The 18,279-nt window shown below is 40.3% G+C and overlaps 1 protein-coding gene across 1 annotated transcript; it reads left to right on the top strand.

The window, feature by feature from the left end:
- The first annotated feature begins 5,773 nt into the window (after positions 1 to 5,773).
- On the top strand, positions 5,774 to 16,782 carry CGA (glycoprotein hormones, alpha polypeptide). Its single transcript, XM_056856761.1, has 3 exons — positions 5,774 to 5,873; positions 14,887 to 15,074; positions 16,689 to 16,782. The coding sequence occupies exons 1-3, from the start codon at positions 5,774 to 5,776 to the stop codon at positions 16,764 to 16,766; spliced, it is 366 nt and encodes a 121-aa protein (XP_056712739.1). The 3' UTR covers positions 16,767 to 16,782.
- The last annotated feature ends 1,497 nt before the right edge of the window (positions 16,783 to 18,279 follow it).

Genomic DNA, 18,279 nt, shown 5'->3' with positions numbered 1-18,279 from the left:
AATGAGAAGGGGAATCAGTACTGATAAGGAGAAGAGAACGGGAAAAAGATATTGTGCAAACCCACAGCTCAGTCCCAATCTTTTAACGATAGTTGGGAGTCCATGGTCATATCTATTTGTGATGGATATTTATTTCTTTTATTTATACCCTGCCTTTCTCCCTCAAAGCAGCTTGCGTTGTCCTCCTCTCCTCCATTTTATCCTCACAACAACCCTGTAAGGTAGGTTAGGCTGAGAGTATGTGACTGGCCCAAGGTCAACATGCAAGCTTCCATGGCAGAGTGGGGATTTCTGCCTGAGACTCCAAGACCATAGTCTGACAGTTTAAGCTCTATACCCACACTGGCTCTCCATAGGCAGCATGCAAAAACTCTTTGCATTGTGGAACACTGTAGAATGCAGAAACTTCAATGCATCTGAACACAGATGAAAAATAAAGCATTATTAGAAATGAGGGAAGAATAAAAGATGATGTGAAACAGCAACATATTTAATATGGCTGCCATCGGTTTTTATTGTTATTACTCCTTCAGCCCTTTCCAGTGTGTTTTTTAAATACTGTAATGTCTCAGATTATGAATACAGAAAAGAAAACACAATCGCGCTATTGTCCCTTAAATACCTGGTGAAGACATTGTAGTCATTTATTGTTGTTTTTATAATGGCTACAGTTACGGGAAATGGCTGTGAACATAGATGAAAAGGCAAGGGGGGAAAAACCCTGATCATAAACATCACTGATCCATGTGCCCACCATCTGACCTTACCTTGATATTACAATGCAAAAAAAGTGATATGTTTAGAAGACAAGGAAGAGATAACATTCATATGAAGGACTAGTAATTACATCAAGGAATAGTGAACCAATGAGCAGAAATGACAGTTGATCCTTCGGCTTAAGTCTAGGTGGAAGGTCAACGAATTTTGCTGGTATAAAAGAAAAGCACAGAGTTTATTTCTTCCCAGAATTGAGAGACAAGGTACAGCTAAGCTTCAAAACCTTTACCGACCTCAATTGGAAAAAAGAACGGTAATATTATTTGTTAAAGTTGAATAGATGTGTGTGTTTATTTCTTCTTTACTGCTAAATGTGTGTCAAAGAACAAAATGCTTGTAGTGTTCACCTGCTAGATGTTGAGGTTGTTTGCTGCAGACATAATTTTGTGAGAGTCTGTCTCCCAAGTGCCATAACTTTAACCTTTTTAACTTTTTGCATGATTTTGCCTTAGATTCTTGCAAATAGATGCATAAGTTGAAGACAAATCTTTAAGTTAATAGGCTTATTTTATCGCAAATTGTGTGTTTATGTGTGCTGATGTGGGAATGTAATGTGTTACTGTTTGGGGTGAGAGGAAGCCTGAAGTCAAGGATAGGATAGTATGTATGGAAACCATATACCGCCCCGCCCCCTTGAAACCATACGTGACAATCTGTTCCAGGTAAGCCTGAGTGTGTAGTTTTCCACCGTACTCATTTGGCTTGGATCCCAAGAGCCCCTTATGTGAATAGAAGTCACTTCTTCTCTGCAAGGTCCCTTGGTGCTCAAGAGTGGCTTTTTGGAGTGCAAAAGGCTGCCTTGAGGAGGGATGGTGGGTAGGAAAGCTCTGTTGCAGGAGCACCAGTCTTCCTATAGTTCTTTAGATCTAAGACATGGTTCTTTGGATCACGGTGCATATGTTGGGGATCAGAACTTGAACAGCGCTGTTGACTAATTACTTTGGGTTGGATCTACCATAACTGACCTTATGACAGCATGAGGGCACTTCCCTTGGCAGAGGAGAGGACAATTTCTGCCGATTTTCCCTTTTGCTGTAGATCCCCGTTACCACCCACTCTCTTTATGAGGGTCCCCAAATCCCAGGACCACAATTGGAGGGAGGGGCTAAGTGGCTGGCTTGGGAAAGGGAATACAAGAAAGTCCTGTTCCGTGTGTTGTGCTCTTTTGGTACTTTGGATCCAATTCCGTGTATTTTCTGATGTTTCGATGGCCACTTTAAACATTAAATTTTTAGTTGTATACCTAAACATGTAAAGTATGAATGCAATGAAAACACATCGTACATTAGTCAGGAAGCCAAGATTGGCTGCAGTTCCCTTGTCAAGTGAACCCTCATTGTCAACCCCAGGTTTGCTGTGATAAAATGCCATATAATGTGTGAAATGGTCCTTAGAGCATTTAGGTAAGGAAGTGACACACATAATGTTCTTTAATCAAAGTTGCCCATTTTAATGTTTTGTAATATATGTGTAAAGTTAAAAATTGAATCAAAAATTAATAACTATAATTCCCGATTATTTCTCTGAAGATTGAATTCCTTAACAAAACTCTACTAGATGGCAACAGACTGGGTTTGAAAAGGAAATAAAGCTTCTCCTTTTTAATGCTGTGTTTAGCACACTTTGCACATATATGACTGCAGTCGCTTATCTCAGTTATAAATACTAAAAAAACCTCTCTATACAATGTTTACACTATGATTTTGGCACTTAGATACAGTTAAAGAGATAGTGGGCACATGCTTGAATATGAAGTGTACTCGGTATGTTGTTACTCCCGACAAGTGACTGCCAGATTTGTCTCTTTTTAAAATATGTGCACACTGTATGCACCTGGTGCAGGGATCCCTGACCTGGCCATGGGTCCTTATGACATGAATGTACAGTGAAGAGGTGACTCTTGTATGTTACAGGATTATATGCAGGGCGCACCAATTACAGATACTTAGAGCCAGTGTGGTGACAGCCAGTGTGGTGTAGGGGTTAAGAGCGGTGGTCTCCAGTCTGCAGAACCGGGTTTGAGTCCCCACTCCTCCACGTGAGTGGCGGACTAATCTGGTGAACTGGTTTGGTTTCCCCACTCCTGTGCATAAAGCCAACTGGGTGACCTTGGGCTAGTCACAGTTCTCTTAGAGCTCTCTCAGCCTCACCTACCTCACAAGGTGTCTGTTGTGGAGAGAGGAAGGGATGGAGATTGTAAACTGGTTTGATTCTCCCTTAAGTGGTAGAGAAAGTCAGCATATAAAATCCAACTCTTCTTCTTCGTGATATGTACTTATGAATTTTTTTTTACTACAGTTATGTACTTACTAATTTCTATAATGTGAAATGACCCTCAGTGACATTGGTTTCATACTGAGATTTTAATTTATTCTTTTTTGTTTTAGAGTTGTTCTGGTTGCTGTAGGCAAAAGTTGGGTTGAGTGGCAGCCACTCTCAGATGGAAACCATAAGATAAATCTTATGCTCAGACCATGCATGGGGCCTCTTGGTGCACAGGGTTGGATCCCATGTAAACTTTCCATCTGCACAAAGAGTATGATTATAACTAATCACCCTTTCCTACAGCAGACTTCCAATTCCCCTCAAGCTATTCCTGGTTAGGGTTGCCAGCTCTGGGTTGGGACTACCTGGAGATTTGGGGGGTTGGGTAGGGTGATATGTTATTAGATCTTGGGAAAACTGAAGCTTTTACCAAAATTAAAAAGCGCATTAAAGAGCTCAATTATAACAGCACTACTTTTCGTGCTCATTGCGTCTGTTCATCCCAGTTCTTCAGAATACCCCCTCCACGTGGTCTTCCTGCCTATACATATTATCTGACAACTCCTCGTCTTTGTAGAGCTTTTTGCTTGGCTAGATTGAATGCTAACCCTTCTATGGTAATGCAGGGCAGAATTCTGAATATACCATACTCAGAAAGGATCTGCCCTTGCTCTTCTGGCTCTATTGATTCATTAGCTCATGCCCTTTGGAATGCCGCTTTTACGAGGAGCTTTGATTGCACTATATTTCCCCCCTTTTAACATACAAATCCAATGCCTCTGTGACTGACATAATGCCTTTTTTACTAAGTGATAGGGACCCCAAGGCTACATTGTCAGTGGCAAGATTTGTTTCAGTCCTTATATCTCTCCAACACTAGATATATGCTGCTCAAGATCAATTGATCAAGGAGCTTCTAAGGGATAAAAGGAAAAGGAAAAAGGTTGGGTAGGGGCTGCCAGTCTCCAGGTGGTTGCTGAAGATCTCCAGAGATTACAACTGATTTCCAAGGAACAGAGAGCAGTTCACCTGGAGAAATTGCCTGCTTTGGAAGGTGGACTCCAAGGCATTGTATCCCATTGAAGTCCCTCCCCTCCCCAAAGCCCTCCTCAGGCTCCAGACCCAAAATCTCCAGGTATGTCCCAACCCAGAGCTGGCAACCTTAGGGTGGAGCCTCAGGAGGGCAGGATTTGGGAACAGGAGAGACTTCAATGAGGCATAATGCTATAGAGTCCATCTTCCAAAATGGCCATTTTCTCCAGATGAACTTGTCTCTGTTGCCTGGAGATCAGTTGTAATAGGAGATCTCCAGCTACCATACGGAGATTGGCAACCTTATTCTTGGGGCATCCCCCCCCATCTCCCAGGAGCAGCATTTCAGTTGGAATCGGAGGCTGCAGCAAGAATAGGTGTAAAAGTTGTGCTTCCACATAATGAAATCATCCAGTTTGAGGAAATTGTAGCTGGGATCCAAGCCATTGTGAGTTTTTTTTGAAGCACACCTAAAAATGAAAACCATGAATGTGTGAACTGGCCCTATCCAAGCAGATCTCAGAAGCTAAGCAGGGTGGGCCATGGTTAAGTACTTGTATGGGAGACCACCAAGGGAGTCAAGGGTTTGTTATGCAGGGGCAGGCAATGGTAAAACATGTCCAGAGGAGGGCAACAAAGATGGGTTGGACTTGATGACCCTGGTGGTCCCTTCCAACTCTATGATTCTATGATTCTGTTTGCCTCTTGACTTGAAAACCTTGTGCAGTCGCAATAAGTCAGCTGCGACTTGACAGCTCTTGCCACCACCAAACAAGTGTTAGAAAACCTGTGTGCCATACAGGTGCATCTACTTAAGAGGCAGTATTGGCTTCAATTCTCTGTTGGAGTGTGTATATAAGGTAGCAAGCCTGGGTATGTTGCTTTATATCATGTAAGATAAACCTAAATATCAGTTGCTCTTTCACTGATTTGCAGTGCACCATACAATATTCCATGACCTGGATAGCTCAAGCTAGCCTGATCTTGTCAGATCCCAGAAGCCATTTCAGGATCAACCCTGGTGAGAAGGTGGGTGGGTGATCTCCAAGGAACACCAAGGTCGTGATGCGGAAGCAGGCAATGGCAAATCACTTCCCAATGCCTCTTGCCTTGAAAACCCTACGGGGTTACTGTAAGTCAGCTGTGACTTGACGGTACACACACATGCACACTATTAAGTGGAAAACATGGACAGTATTACATGTATCTGGTGAAATAGCTAGACTAATTCCGCATCTCTGAAGGCAGTGGTTTCAGTCTCACACTGCCCACAGATAAATTTAAACCATTCATGAGGTCAGGCAAGCAGAATAGTAGCCATAACAATCCATTGTTAATAATAATAATAGAAATGAGAGAACATAGGATGGTCAGCTTTGGACAGACTTTATCTTGTGTAAGTTTGTGTTAGCCTCTATGAAAAAGAAAAGACACCAGTGTTATCTTCTGTCTGTGCCAAGAGCCACTTAACACCTTAAAACAACATAGAAAGGCAGTAGAAAGGACAAAACTGTTTTAAATGCACATTGCAATTTCCAAATGACATCCAGAGCTGCAATTAATATCACATAAAATCAAAATATATCCGATTACAACAGTGATCCTGAAATTTAGTGGGCTCGTGCAAAATAAACTCAGCTTAGAAATGGAGTAAAAAGGTCTTTGATGCTTTCTTTCTTTCTTTTTTTATAGGAAGGTCATGGAATACTATGGAAAACATGCAGCCATTGCTTTAGCCATATTGTCTGTATTTCTGAATATCCTTCATGCAATACCAGATGGAGAGCTCATCAGGCAGGGTGAGATACCTTTAATACTTGAATTTAACAGAAAACAAATGATGACTGGAATACATTAAAAGTACTAATTAAATCTGTGCTCTACATGTACCATGATCAACAAACAAACAAAAAAACCGCTAGATAATGTTTCCTCGCATAGCAAATTATGAACCCAGAATACTAGGCAACGTTGTAATACATTGGGGGTTACCGCACTTGTATTCCCAGCGATGTATTAAGAGTTTGAAAACGTTATAAAAAATACTGTTCGCACTTTGTTTGGCCCCTTTAGCTGTGAAGACGTCTTCCAACCATTTATAAGCCGTGGTATCCAAAAACCCTTTTAAAGCGATGGTTTTTACAACATTTTCAAAACTCTTAATACATCGCTGGGAATACAAAGTGCGGTAACTCCAATTGTTTAACAGAACTTACACCAGCAATTTTTTGAAGGAGAGATTTTTGTATGTAGCTGTCTCGTTTGGGCAATGGCAAACCACCTCTGAATGTCTCTTGCCTTGAAAACTCTACAGGGTCACCCCAAGTCAGCTGCACTTGACAGCAAAAAAAAAAAAAAAAAAAAAGCCCCAGCGAAACAATAGAGCAATCCTGTGCAGAATTATTGGTGTAACTTTGCATAGGACTGTACTGTCAGTGTGACCTGCTACTGATGAAAAATGGTCAGGATCAGACTGCATATAATTTCTCGAAATTGTGGTTAATAACATTAAAATCAAATACTAGGCCAACAGTTCCCAAACTGTGTTCCACGGAGCGCTTGGTGAAACATCTCCTAGTGCCCTGTGAAGAGATTGGAAAGAAAAATATGACTGTTGTTCGGTTTAGTATATAGGTGCAAGGTGAAAATTAGTGCTCCGTGATGAATTTCTCTCCTGAAAAGTGCTTCATGACTCAATAAGTTTGGGAACCGCTGTGCCAGACTATACATTTATGCTATAAATTCTTGATAGATAGCAGTCTTACTGCTCTTTTATGATCACATTACATTTATTTGGAAACCTATGGGTTTTGCAGACTAGTCAGCATGTGTTGAGAGCCAGTGTGGTGTAGTGGTTACAGTGTTGGGACTAGGATTTGAGAGACTGAGGTTCAAATCACCACTCGTGTCTTGGTAGCTTGCTGGGGGACATTGGGCAAGTTACATTCTCTCACTCTACTCTACCTCACAGAGTTGTTGCAAAGATAAAATGGAGAAGGAGAGGATGTTGTAAGCCACTTTGGGTCCCCATTGGGGAGCAAAGTGGAGTATCAATGGAGTGAATAAATTAATGTAATGTGGAGTGTCAAGGTATATTTTCCCCCTCTTGGCCAGCAGGGGGGTGTCTCATGCAACAAAGGGCGCTTTCATACATCCTGAGTAATGCTCTTTCAATCCACTTTCAATGCACTTTGCAGATGAATTTTACTGTGGGAAATGGCAAAATCCACTTGCAGACAATTGTGAAAGTGCCCATAGTGTTATGCGGAATGAAAGTTGATATATCAGGAGACAGACTGTTTTTGCAGAAGGTTGAAATCAAATTGAAGGAGGTATTCCTGCTTCTGATGTGTGATCCTACTCTCACAGTTTGTTCTCAATAGGTCTGCAATGGCACAAATTTCACTACCATCTTTCTTCACGTCTGCACCTGGAGAACTTCTGCTCCCATGGAAACAATGGGATTATTTCCATAATTATTTGCTAACCTTCAATAATTAAACCTGACCTGACCCCAGAAAGGAAAAAGGCAATGCTTCTATACTGCCTCAGTCCTGAAGGACCAACACTTTTCAGGCATCTTCCTCCAGTCACTGAATTGCCACAAGACTCTACTCCATATGAAGCAACAATCTGTGCTCTGGATGATCATTTTAACTTGTTATTAAATGTTGTGTTTCAACATTTCACATTTTTCAGGTTCTATTCACACTTTCAATCACTGCACGAGGCTGCTGATCAATACACAGTGGCATTGTGTGAACTACATGCAACATGTGAATTTGATAATTTTACAGATGAGGTAATCAGAGACCAGATGGTCATGAAGACAAATAATTCTAAAATCCAGTGTTCATGATGAAGTGACTGACTTTGGCTAAAGCTATAGAAACTGCCCAGGGTGGAAAGTCCTCTGCATTGTGGCAAATCACTGTCCTTTCCACCACAATCCCAGTAGATGTTCAAATTTACAGAACAGAACTGTTAGCAACATGTTCTCAAAGAAAATACCAGCTAATACATCTCCTTTTCATTGACAGTACTCATTGGTGCAGCAATCCTACCCATAAGCCAGATTTTATAGGGTATACTGCAAAGGCAACGACTTGCAAGAAGTGCAATAAAAAGAACCTTTTGCTAGCGTCTGTAAGTCTGCCGTTAGCAGTGTCTCAGGAGTTGCCACTAGGAAAACGAAGACATTGATTCTTCTAACCAATTTTTCCATGTTATCCAAAGCATATCCTTCTCCACATTGCCTGGTGCAAGTCAATGACTGTGAATCAGGATGCCAATAGATTTTGGTTCCCCATGCACTGTAATTCACTGTAATTCCTCATTGCCTCTACACATAACTACTTGCTGTTAATTGCCCATCACTGCATTCTTCAGATATATGCCTAGGAGGATAAGGTGGGTCTCCCATTGCTATCAAAGGCTACTTTACTATTGGTCAGATGCAAAGGTTGTAAGGCTCAAAGAAAGGTATATGTAGACCAAAAAGGTGTTTCTATTCTGGAATGGAGTCTTCAAAGAGAACTCAACATCATTCTGGATCTTAATAGAATGGAATGTGTCTGGCAAATTATGGAAAGTTCACATGTGGACATTACCACTCAGTTTACAGATGTCTTTACTGATGATCTTAGGTAGGCCAGGAAGTTCAAGCACAGGATCAAGTTCAAAGAAAATGCAGTACCAGTACAGCACAAAAAAGCTGTGCTGAGACAACCACTTCAGGAAGAGATTCTCAAATCATGCATCATTGAAACTCTTTTTTAAATAAAGTTTTTATTGTTTTTATTACAAGACATGGGAAAAGGGAAACAGGGAAAGGGATAATCGGACTACATTCATTTTCATTTCTATTACACCGGCATACGGGCTTTCTTCATCATTATCTCTATCATAATCTTACTTTTTTCTTCTATTATTACTATTCTATCATTCGTACATCATTTCTCTAATATCATTTTTGATATTTTTAATGTTACCCTTTAATCTTTTGTAAAGAACAATCACAAATTTCATGACAACACTAACTAAAGTATATACTTATGAACTGTCTCATATTTATCATAAAAAGATTGCCATTTCTGCTTGTGCTCTTCGATCATCTCATGATGTAGCAAGGTGGAGAGTTTTGACATCATTGCATATTCATGCATTTTTGTAATCCACATCTTTAAGTCTGGTATCTCCTTATCTTTCCATTTTTGTGCCAATAACAATCTCGCTGCTGTTGTTGCATATTGGTACAGCTCTCTTTGATTGGGTGAGATTTGAGTTGGAATAATACCCAATGAGAAGTATTTGGCTTCTGGTTGAAAGCTGATTTTCGTTAGGTTTTGTATTTCTTTATGTATCATTTCCCAAAAGGTTTGTACTTTCTTGCATCTCCACCATTGGTGGAAATATGTCCCTTCTGTATCAGAACATTTCCAACAGTTTGCCTGATTTGCTTTGTACATCTTCTGCAGATCTTTCGGTGCATAATGCCATCTGTAGAACATCTTATACCAGTTTTCTTTTACAGCTTGTGATCTGGTAAACTTAATGTGTGTTTTCCACAGTTTCTCCCAGGTTTGCATCGAGATCATCTCCCCAAAGTTCTGCATCCACTTCACCATACATATTTTAACTTGCTCAGATGTAGTTTTTGTGGTCAGCAATAATTTGTAAATTTTTGACAAAAGATGATCTTGTGTTTTGGTAATCAGAGTTTCAAATTCTGTCAGTTTCCTTTATCTGCCTTCTTGTCTCTTCTTAAAGCATTATTATTTGATGATATACAAACCAGGAAATCTTAATGTTCTCTCCTTGAAGTTCCTGTAATGTTTTCACTTGTCCGACTTTCTTAATTAAATAATTGTAAGTAAATAGGTCGTTTTTACTCCTACTTACATAATCTGTGTATGCTTCTATTGGAGACATCAATCTAGGTGGCGATGGACTAAGAAATCTCTTTAATGAATTCCATACTTTTATCATCTGCATTGGTAGATTCTCTGTATTTACATTCTTAAATCTTGTGGTGGCTTTTTTCGTCCAAAGCCATTGGTGAAAACCATGTCCAAGATCCGCTTTTTCTAATCTGATCATTCGATCTTCTGGACGTATAATCCAGTCTGTCAGTGTGGCCAGAGTAGCTGCCTGGTGGTATAGTTTAAGATTAGGTAGATTCAACCCGCCTCTACTTTTCTCATCTTGTAAGACTGCAAAGCTTACTCTAGGTTTCTTGCCATTCCAAATAAAATTGTTCAGTCTTCTCTGCCATTTAGACAATGTTATTGAGTTTATATAAATTGGAATTGTTTGGAAAAGAAAATTAAGTCTTGGCATAATGTTCATTTTCAGCACCGCTATACGACCCAACCATGAAATTTGTAATCTGGTCCATCTTTGAAGATCTTCTTCTATTTTCCCCCAGACTACTTTGTATCAAAAAGTGTATCTAATCCCACTGGTATCCTGACACCCAGATATTTCACACTCTTCTTTGGCATTGACCATTAGAATTTGTTATGTATAACCAGTCTTTCTTCAGCTGTGACTTTGTAGAGAATCATGTTAGTTTTGGTTTTATTGAGCTTGTATCTGGAATAGTAACTAAACTGATCAATTTGTTTTCTTATTTCCGTCAGTGAAGCTACTAGTTTTCGGCATATTATAACCACGTCATCTGCGTAACTTCTTATTTTGTATTCTTGGTCTTCATATTTTATTCCTTCTATTTTAGGGTCAGCTCTTATCTTGTTTACAAGTATCTCCATTGCCAAATTGAACAATAAAGGAGACAAAGGACAGCCTTGTCTTGTCCCCTTTTGTATTTCCAGTTGTTCTGTTAACATCCCGTTGATCAATAATCTCGCACTTTGATTGGTATATATGGCCTTAATGGTTTTCAGGAATTGTGTGCCACAGTCTATTTGTTGTAATGTTTCCACCAAAAAGTTCCATGAAACATTATCAAAGGCTTTCTCAGCGTCCAAATATATCACTGCCGCTTTTTCTTTTTTATTCTTGATGTAGTTGATCGCTGCCAGAACCACTCTGACATTCTCTTTTAGTTGCCTCTTTGGAATAAAGCTGGTTTAACATCATTGAAACTCTTAATTCCTCAGAGTGGGTTTATTCCATTGTTTTACACAGGAAGGTTCATGAGATAATTTGTATATGTGTGTACTTGAGGGACTTCAAATCAAAAAGTGATGTTGACTGTAATCTATTGCCTAACATCAATGAAATGCTATTCTCATTCAAAGAAACTCAGATCTTTACTGCTCTGGATTAAACTCTGCTTTTCACCAGATTCCTTTAAAATCCTATAACTACACTGCGGCTATCACACTAGAAGGCTTATTCCAATTTAAATACATTAATTTTGAGCTGGCTTCTGTGGCATCTGTCTTCCAGAGAGTGATGTGTACGATATCTGGAGATATACTTCCAAGATTACATTCTGCTGTATGGCAGGGATTAGTCTGAAGATAATTCAGAAGAATTCCTTTAAAAGCCACACCAATCCACCATAAACAAAGAGAAATGTCAATTTTGCACAGATTCTCCAACTTACCTAGGACATACTGTCTCTCAGAAGGGCACTTCCAAAATCAGGTGAAAGTAGTAAAAGCCACTCAGGAAGCATCAGAATGAGACAACCAATACAAATTTGGATCTATCCTTGGATTATGTGAGTACTGCTGAAAGTTTGTGCAACAGTGTGTCTCAAGGGTAGCTCCTTTGTGCCATTTTCTTTTAAAATTATGATTTTAAAATTAAAATTTGTGTGGAATACGGTGTTGAAAGAGTTTAAAGAAGATCAAACATTGTGTTTCCATCAACCAGGCTCTAAGCTCCTTTGATTCTGGAAAGCAAGCAAATTCACACGACAATGGCCTTGGTGCTGTTTTGACTCAGCAAAAAATGAGGAAGAAGTTACTATTGTATTTGCTTCCTGAGCCTTAAAATACTTAGACAATTTATATACTGTTACTGAAAGGAGGCTCTGGCATGTTTCTGGGCGGCTGGTCATTTTAGAACATATTTGTTAGGTGGAAAATATATTCTAGGATCTGACCACAACCTCTGTCAGCCCTGTTCACTATAAAGGGTTCTGACAGAACCACTCTAATGATTGCTAAATGATCTGCAAAGCTCATGGTCTTTGACCCGCGGTATCTTCCAGGAGTGAAGAATGTGGCCAACTTGTATTGAGGATGAACTGAAGTAAAGTTTGATGACAAAGAACAAGTTATTTCACAGGCCACTGCAGGGACTGAAAAGGCAATTACAGCTTCAAAATGGGCAGTATCTGTGAGAAAATACCAAGTTATAATGATCTGAAGACCTTTAGAATTAAAGGCTGGCCTTGCAAGATGAGAATGTCAGAAACGATAACATTGTAGAAATGTGTACTGCATTACCTGTCCATAGTATATTAGTGGATTTTGAGAACGGATAATTTTGTTGTTCTAACAAACCTCTAAGAATGTTTAATTCACCTCTCCCAGGCGGATCACCTGGGAATAACTTTGACCAAACTGTGACTACAGCAAGATTTCTGGTGGCCAGAGATAGACAACCAAGTTGAAGCAGTGATTAGGAATTGTGAAGCCCACTCCAGTAGTAACAAATCACAGCAAAACATTTGTACTCCTTTATCACCCATTGGCTATCCCACTTGTCCATGGCGGACGTTTGTCCTTGACATAATGGAGCCATTTGGAGATCAGCCACTGAGTCAAAGTTTTGCCAAAGTGCTGCTAAGGTTAGCATAGATACAGTGATGAAATTCACGTCGTCATTTTTTCCTAGGAAGGATTCACTAAAGTACCCATGACAAATAATGGAATACAAATAATCAATTGTCTTGTTGAGAGAATTAACCAATTGGTAAAAAACAGTCTACAGCTTGCCACTAAGCAAGCAAAACCATGGACACCACCTTTACAGAAGACACGATGTACAGGACTACTCCATAATCGACAACTGATGTATTACCATTTAAATTGTTGAGAGGTCCAAGTCCAAGTTAACCACTTGCAGAGTTTTTTATGAGTATATTAAGACAAACAAGATAAACACAAACAGTATATTGATGATAAAAAGGGAAATAAACTCACAAGCTCAGAACTGAAGACTTTTTTGTGTCAAACTATCATACAGGGTCAGAAGGAGACATTCCAGGCATTTAAGCCCATTGTAGATAACAGGCATACAAATGGATTTGGCTATCCTTGGAACCAAAAGAAAATGGAACATCTCAATACTGAAGTACAGAAAATAGCACATGATGAGGATGCTGACTCTTCTTTTGGACTATAAAGCCTGGCAGACACTACTGAAGGAGAAAAATTGTTGTGTTCCACCATCTTCTCCTTGCCTCTGTCCGCTGCTTCTGCCTGGATAGGCTAGCCCTTTGTCTGTAGATGAGAGGAATATCATGAAAATTTGGGATTCCTTGCTAGGTGTATGTTGCTTACGGTTCCATGTTCAAGAACATCTGGGGGACTGAGGAGAGAAGTAGTTAGCTGCTCTGGCAAGGGAAGTGTGGGCAGGCAGGGGTCAGAACAGGGAGCCGTGAAGGTGAGGTGGGGTGGCAGCAAATGCTGGCCCCCATAATTTTCCACCACAGGCCTCTGCTTCACTGGGCCTTATTATAGATCTGGCCCCAGATTGATCAAGAAATCTATTGCAAACCATCAAAAATACTAACATTCTTTTATCAAAGCAATTCATTTTACTAATACACTGCAAATCTAATGTATTTATCCTTCCCCTTGCTTGTTACCTGTCAAGCAGCTTTATGACAGTTCAAACAAATGATGGAAGGAAAAGCAATAGCATAAAAATAGAGAGACTAATAGAATTTTTTTTAAATGAAAGAAAAAAAAGGGGGGCAGGCCAAAACTCTCCCTAGAAACTAAAATGACTAAACTTAGGCTATCGTACTTTGGTCACATTATGGAAAAGACAGTCATGCTAGGAAAAGTTGGGGGCAGCAGGAAAAGAGGACGACCCAACATGAGATGGATGGACTTTATAAAGGAAGCCACAGCCCTCAATTTGCAAGACCTGAAATAGGCTGTTAATTATAGGATGTTCTGGAGGACATTAATTCATAGGGTCACCATGAGTCAGAAGAGACTTCTTCTTTGTCTTCTTTGTCTTCTTCTTATTACTGTTACTATTACTATTACTATTAAATTTATAACCCGTTCTTTCCCTGTTGAGGCCAGGCTCAGAGCAGCTAACAATCCATAATCAAAACATAATTTCAGTTAATATAAAACAATTAAAAACCAATCAATTTTTTACGATAAACCCAATAAAACACACTGGAGCCATAATGGCCCGGGGGTGGGGGAAGCAATCCAGCCCCACCAGGGTCGATGGAATGACTTAGACACAAAGAAGGTGGATAGGGAGGCCAGCTATAATGCAACATAAAAACCGTTGCTGACCTCAACCATAGGCTTGATGGCATTTAACACATGCAGGTTCTTCAAGATTATAGCTGATGACTGATATCTGCAACATTTAATATTTTCCAGATAATCCAGTGACAAAAGACCATATCAGATTCTCTTCTCAGTTTCTATAAAGAATCTCCTCTTAATCAGTTAGATACTCATTCATGAACTGACGGCATACAGTGAGATTTTCATACTACCAGTACTTATGAACGAAAGCAGCTGTAGAGATAAATCCTTTCTGCCACTTTTCCAGGGGTCAAATCACAGGGACATGGCCTAATATCATGTACTGGGATATAACCTAGAACAAGATTAACATATTTATTGTTTTTGACAGGTTGTACAGAATGTCAACTAAAACTGCACACACGTGCAACAGCGCTCAATGGGCAGCGTGTTTTCCAGTGCGTAGGATGCTGTTTCTCAAGGGCTTACCCCACTCCCATGAGGACAAAGAAAACAATGCGAGTCCCAAAGAACATTACATCAGAAGCAACATGCTGTGTAGCAAAAGCCTTCAAAAGGGTAATACAGAATGGGGTTGTTTTCCTGTCGCTTGTCTGTTTTTCCCCTTGCTCCGGAAAGTGCTTGAATCCACCATACATTGGACTGCATGCCTACCTTGGCAGAGACCTCTTAGGTCTTATCCTTGTACAAAGATTGCCATGAGAGGAGTAAGGCTGTAGCAGCTTGACAGCAGGGAAGTATACTTCTCCCATAATACTAGAGCTTGGTGGCACCCAATGAAATTGTTGGGAAGTAGGTTCAGAATAGACAAAAGGAAATACTTCTTTACTCAACAAGTAATTAAACTGTGGAATTCATTGCCAGGGGAGATAGTGATGGCCACCAACATATATAGCTTTAAAAGGGGCTTAGACAGATTCATGGAGGAGAGGTCCACCAATGGCTACTAGCCATGCTGACTGAAGGGAGCCTCCATTTACAGAAGCAGCACACCTGTGAATATTAGTGCTGGGAGGCAGCAGGTGGAGAGGGCCTTGGCTTCCATGTGCTGTTTGTCTTCCAGGACAGCTGACTTGATGGGCCACTGTGTGAAACAGGATGCTGGACTTGATGGACCACTGGTCTGATCAAGCAGGCTCTTCTTAAGTTCTTACGTTATGCTCTGATGTTATCAACTAATGAATCTCCAAGCTGAGTCCGCTCTTGTGCTTAATGTAGTTAATATTTTATATATGATAGCTAAAAATTCTGACAACTGGAAATGCTTGTGGTAACTTATGATTAGGGTTGCTAGGTCCCTCTTTGCCACCGGTGGGAGGTTTTGCGGGAGGATCCTGAGGAGGGTGGGGTTTGGGGAGGGAGGGACTTCAATGCCATAGAGTCCAATTGCCAAAGCGGCCATTTTCTCCAGGTGAACTGATCTCTATCGGCTGGAGATCAGTTGTAATAGCAGGAGATCTCCAGCTAATACCTGGAGGTTGGCAACCCTACTCATGATATGTGCACTGTCGGCTTCTAACAGTCCCATGAGAGGGCAGTGAGGGGAGATGACTCAACATAACGAAAGGATTGATTCACATGTCGTGAACTTCTCGTGGTCCCTTTGATTAGATGTGTGCTGGGAGTTCTGTGCTCTGAAAGTAGTTCAGAGGCACACAGGGGCTCAGTTCAAATCTGGCTGTCAGTGCCCAGGGAGGGCGGCGGGCGGGGTGGGGGGGCTTAAGCCTTCCCTCAAGCCATTTTCCCAAGCCAAAATATCTCTCGGTAGCCATAATTTGCTACGTTGGGAAAACCGATATGTAGCCCATCAGTACATGTGTAGTCCCCAATTTACTTGTGTAGTCCTGCACTTTACAGGCTCATATGAATTCAATACCAGTCTTAATACCAGTTTGCCATATAGAACAGGATACTGCTGATCAAGAAACCCAATTACTAGTCCTCCTTGTATGTATGGAAATAATGTCCTCCTTTTGGACTTGGCCTCAGTGTTCAATACGCCGCAAGGTTCCTGAAATACTGATTTAATAGTGGTGGACATAACTGTACAGTTGGCATAGATGAAATTTCCCAGTGTTATACAACTAAGCTTTTTTGGGGAGTGGGGGGCAAGCAATCAACATCATTTTAAATTATTTATTAAACATTTTTCTTTGTTTTTCTTTTCCCAAGATTTACTTTGAAAACAACACACCCATGGAGAATCACACTGATTGTCACTGTAGTACTTGCTACTACCACAAATCTTAAGACCTTTACGACTGGACCACAGATGGCGACGAAGGGAGTTTCAGTTTGTGTGGGTTTGGTAGCAATATTGCATGATATTAATTTCTGAAACAGGAAGAGTTTCATCCAGCATCCTATGAAATACCCTGTTCTTTTATTTCCTCTTCACTTCCCATACATTGAGCTTGGTGGGTTACTGTGTTTCACGATTTCTTCTAGGGACCAAATACAGAATTTTGCATGATAAAAAGCCTTGTTTATTTCATATGCCAAGTGTGAATTAATATATACATTTCTTTCCCCCGAAAAAGATACTATTATAGCTTAATACAATTCCCCCAATACAATCCAACATAATCAAATCCTTTCCTTTAAAAAGATTACCAGTGTAATCCTAACAGCGCATTCCTAAAGAGAGTTAGTCCAGTCTAAACCCATTGAAATGAATGGGCTTAGACTGGAGTAACTGTCCTTAGGAATGCACTGTAAGAAGAGTACCACCCTTCTAAATCCATAGAAGTCAATAGGCTTAGAAGGGTGTAACTTTCCTTAGGATTGCACAGTTCAAGGATTTGTGAGTCTTTTCCTCTTTTTTTTAAGGGTCAAATGACAACATTTCAATAAGATTGATTCTTATTGTGAAGAAAATGTCAATTAAAAGGAAACTTTCTTTAATATTTTTAGATTTCTCTTGGTTTAGTTTTAAACATAGTGTTTGTGGGGTTGTTGTTGGGTTTTTTTTTTTTTTTACATATTTTTCCTTTTCAACAGAAACATGAAACTTATCCCTGATGAACCAGGCTGTTGTCTGAAAGCTCATGCCATAATAAATGAATTGAGTAGAGCAGGGGTTTCATGTTCAAATGCCCAGAAGATGCCTAAAACTCACCCCCAGAATGATTGGCCTGCTAATGACATTGGCATGTTGCCCTGAAAATGGATGATACAGAATGCTGTTGGGGTTCCAGTGTCCTTACTGAGAAATCAAAGGGTACAATAAAGCTCTGGGAATCATCAATATATCTAATGCTAAATGTGGCAAGATCTGTGGATATTTAATTCCAGAGATTGGAACCATGAACAGACCTCTTTCTAAAAACTTTAGAAAACTCCCAGGTTGGCAGAAAGACCTGAAATGTAAAAACAACAACAATAATAAATAACAACAACAAACAACTGGGGGTTAACCCCTTCTCAGTAATAGAAGCATCACCTGTAGCTTTAAGAAACAAATTCCCTCAGTGGACATTGCTAGGCAATCACAACAATACTGCAAGTTGAAGTCTTGGTTTCTGTCAGTAAAAGGCAGAGGGAGGGGCAGGGCCCTTTTCAGAGGGAGGACCCATTGGGGCTAGGCCTGGCAACACCGATCTACCCAGGGCCAGCTCTTCACTACTGTTCAACAGCAGCCACCACATGAAAGCTGCTGGGGTGTAGTGGTTAGAGTTTCCGATCAGTATCTGGGGGGAGACCCAAGTTTGATCCCCATTCTGCCGTGAAATCTTGCTGGGTGACCTTGGACCAGTCGCACATT

The sequence above is a fragment of the Euleptes europaea genome, chromosome 10, assembly GCF_029931775.1.
Source record: "Euleptes europaea isolate rEulEur1 chromosome 10, rEulEur1.hap1, whole genome shotgun sequence".
Taxonomy (NCBI): domain Eukaryota; kingdom Metazoa; phylum Chordata; class Lepidosauria; order Squamata; family Sphaerodactylidae; genus Euleptes; species Euleptes europaea.
This window is presented reverse-complemented; position numbering and strand designations above follow the sequence as displayed.

Excerpts from the sequence above, each read along its gene's own strand:
- CGA (XM_056856761.1), top strand. The coding sequence starts at position 5,774 with ATGGAATACTATGGAAAACATGCAGCCATTGCTTTAGCCATATTGTCT. Across the intron at positions 5,874-14,886 it reads TGGAGAGCTCATCAGGCAGG|GTTGTACAGAATGTCAACTA; the intron begins GTGAGATACCTT and ends TGTTTTTGACAG. Across the intron at positions 15,075-16,688 it reads TAGCAAAAGCCTTCAAAAGG|ATTTACTTTGAAAACAACAC; the intron begins GTAATACAGAAT and ends TCTTTTCCCAAG.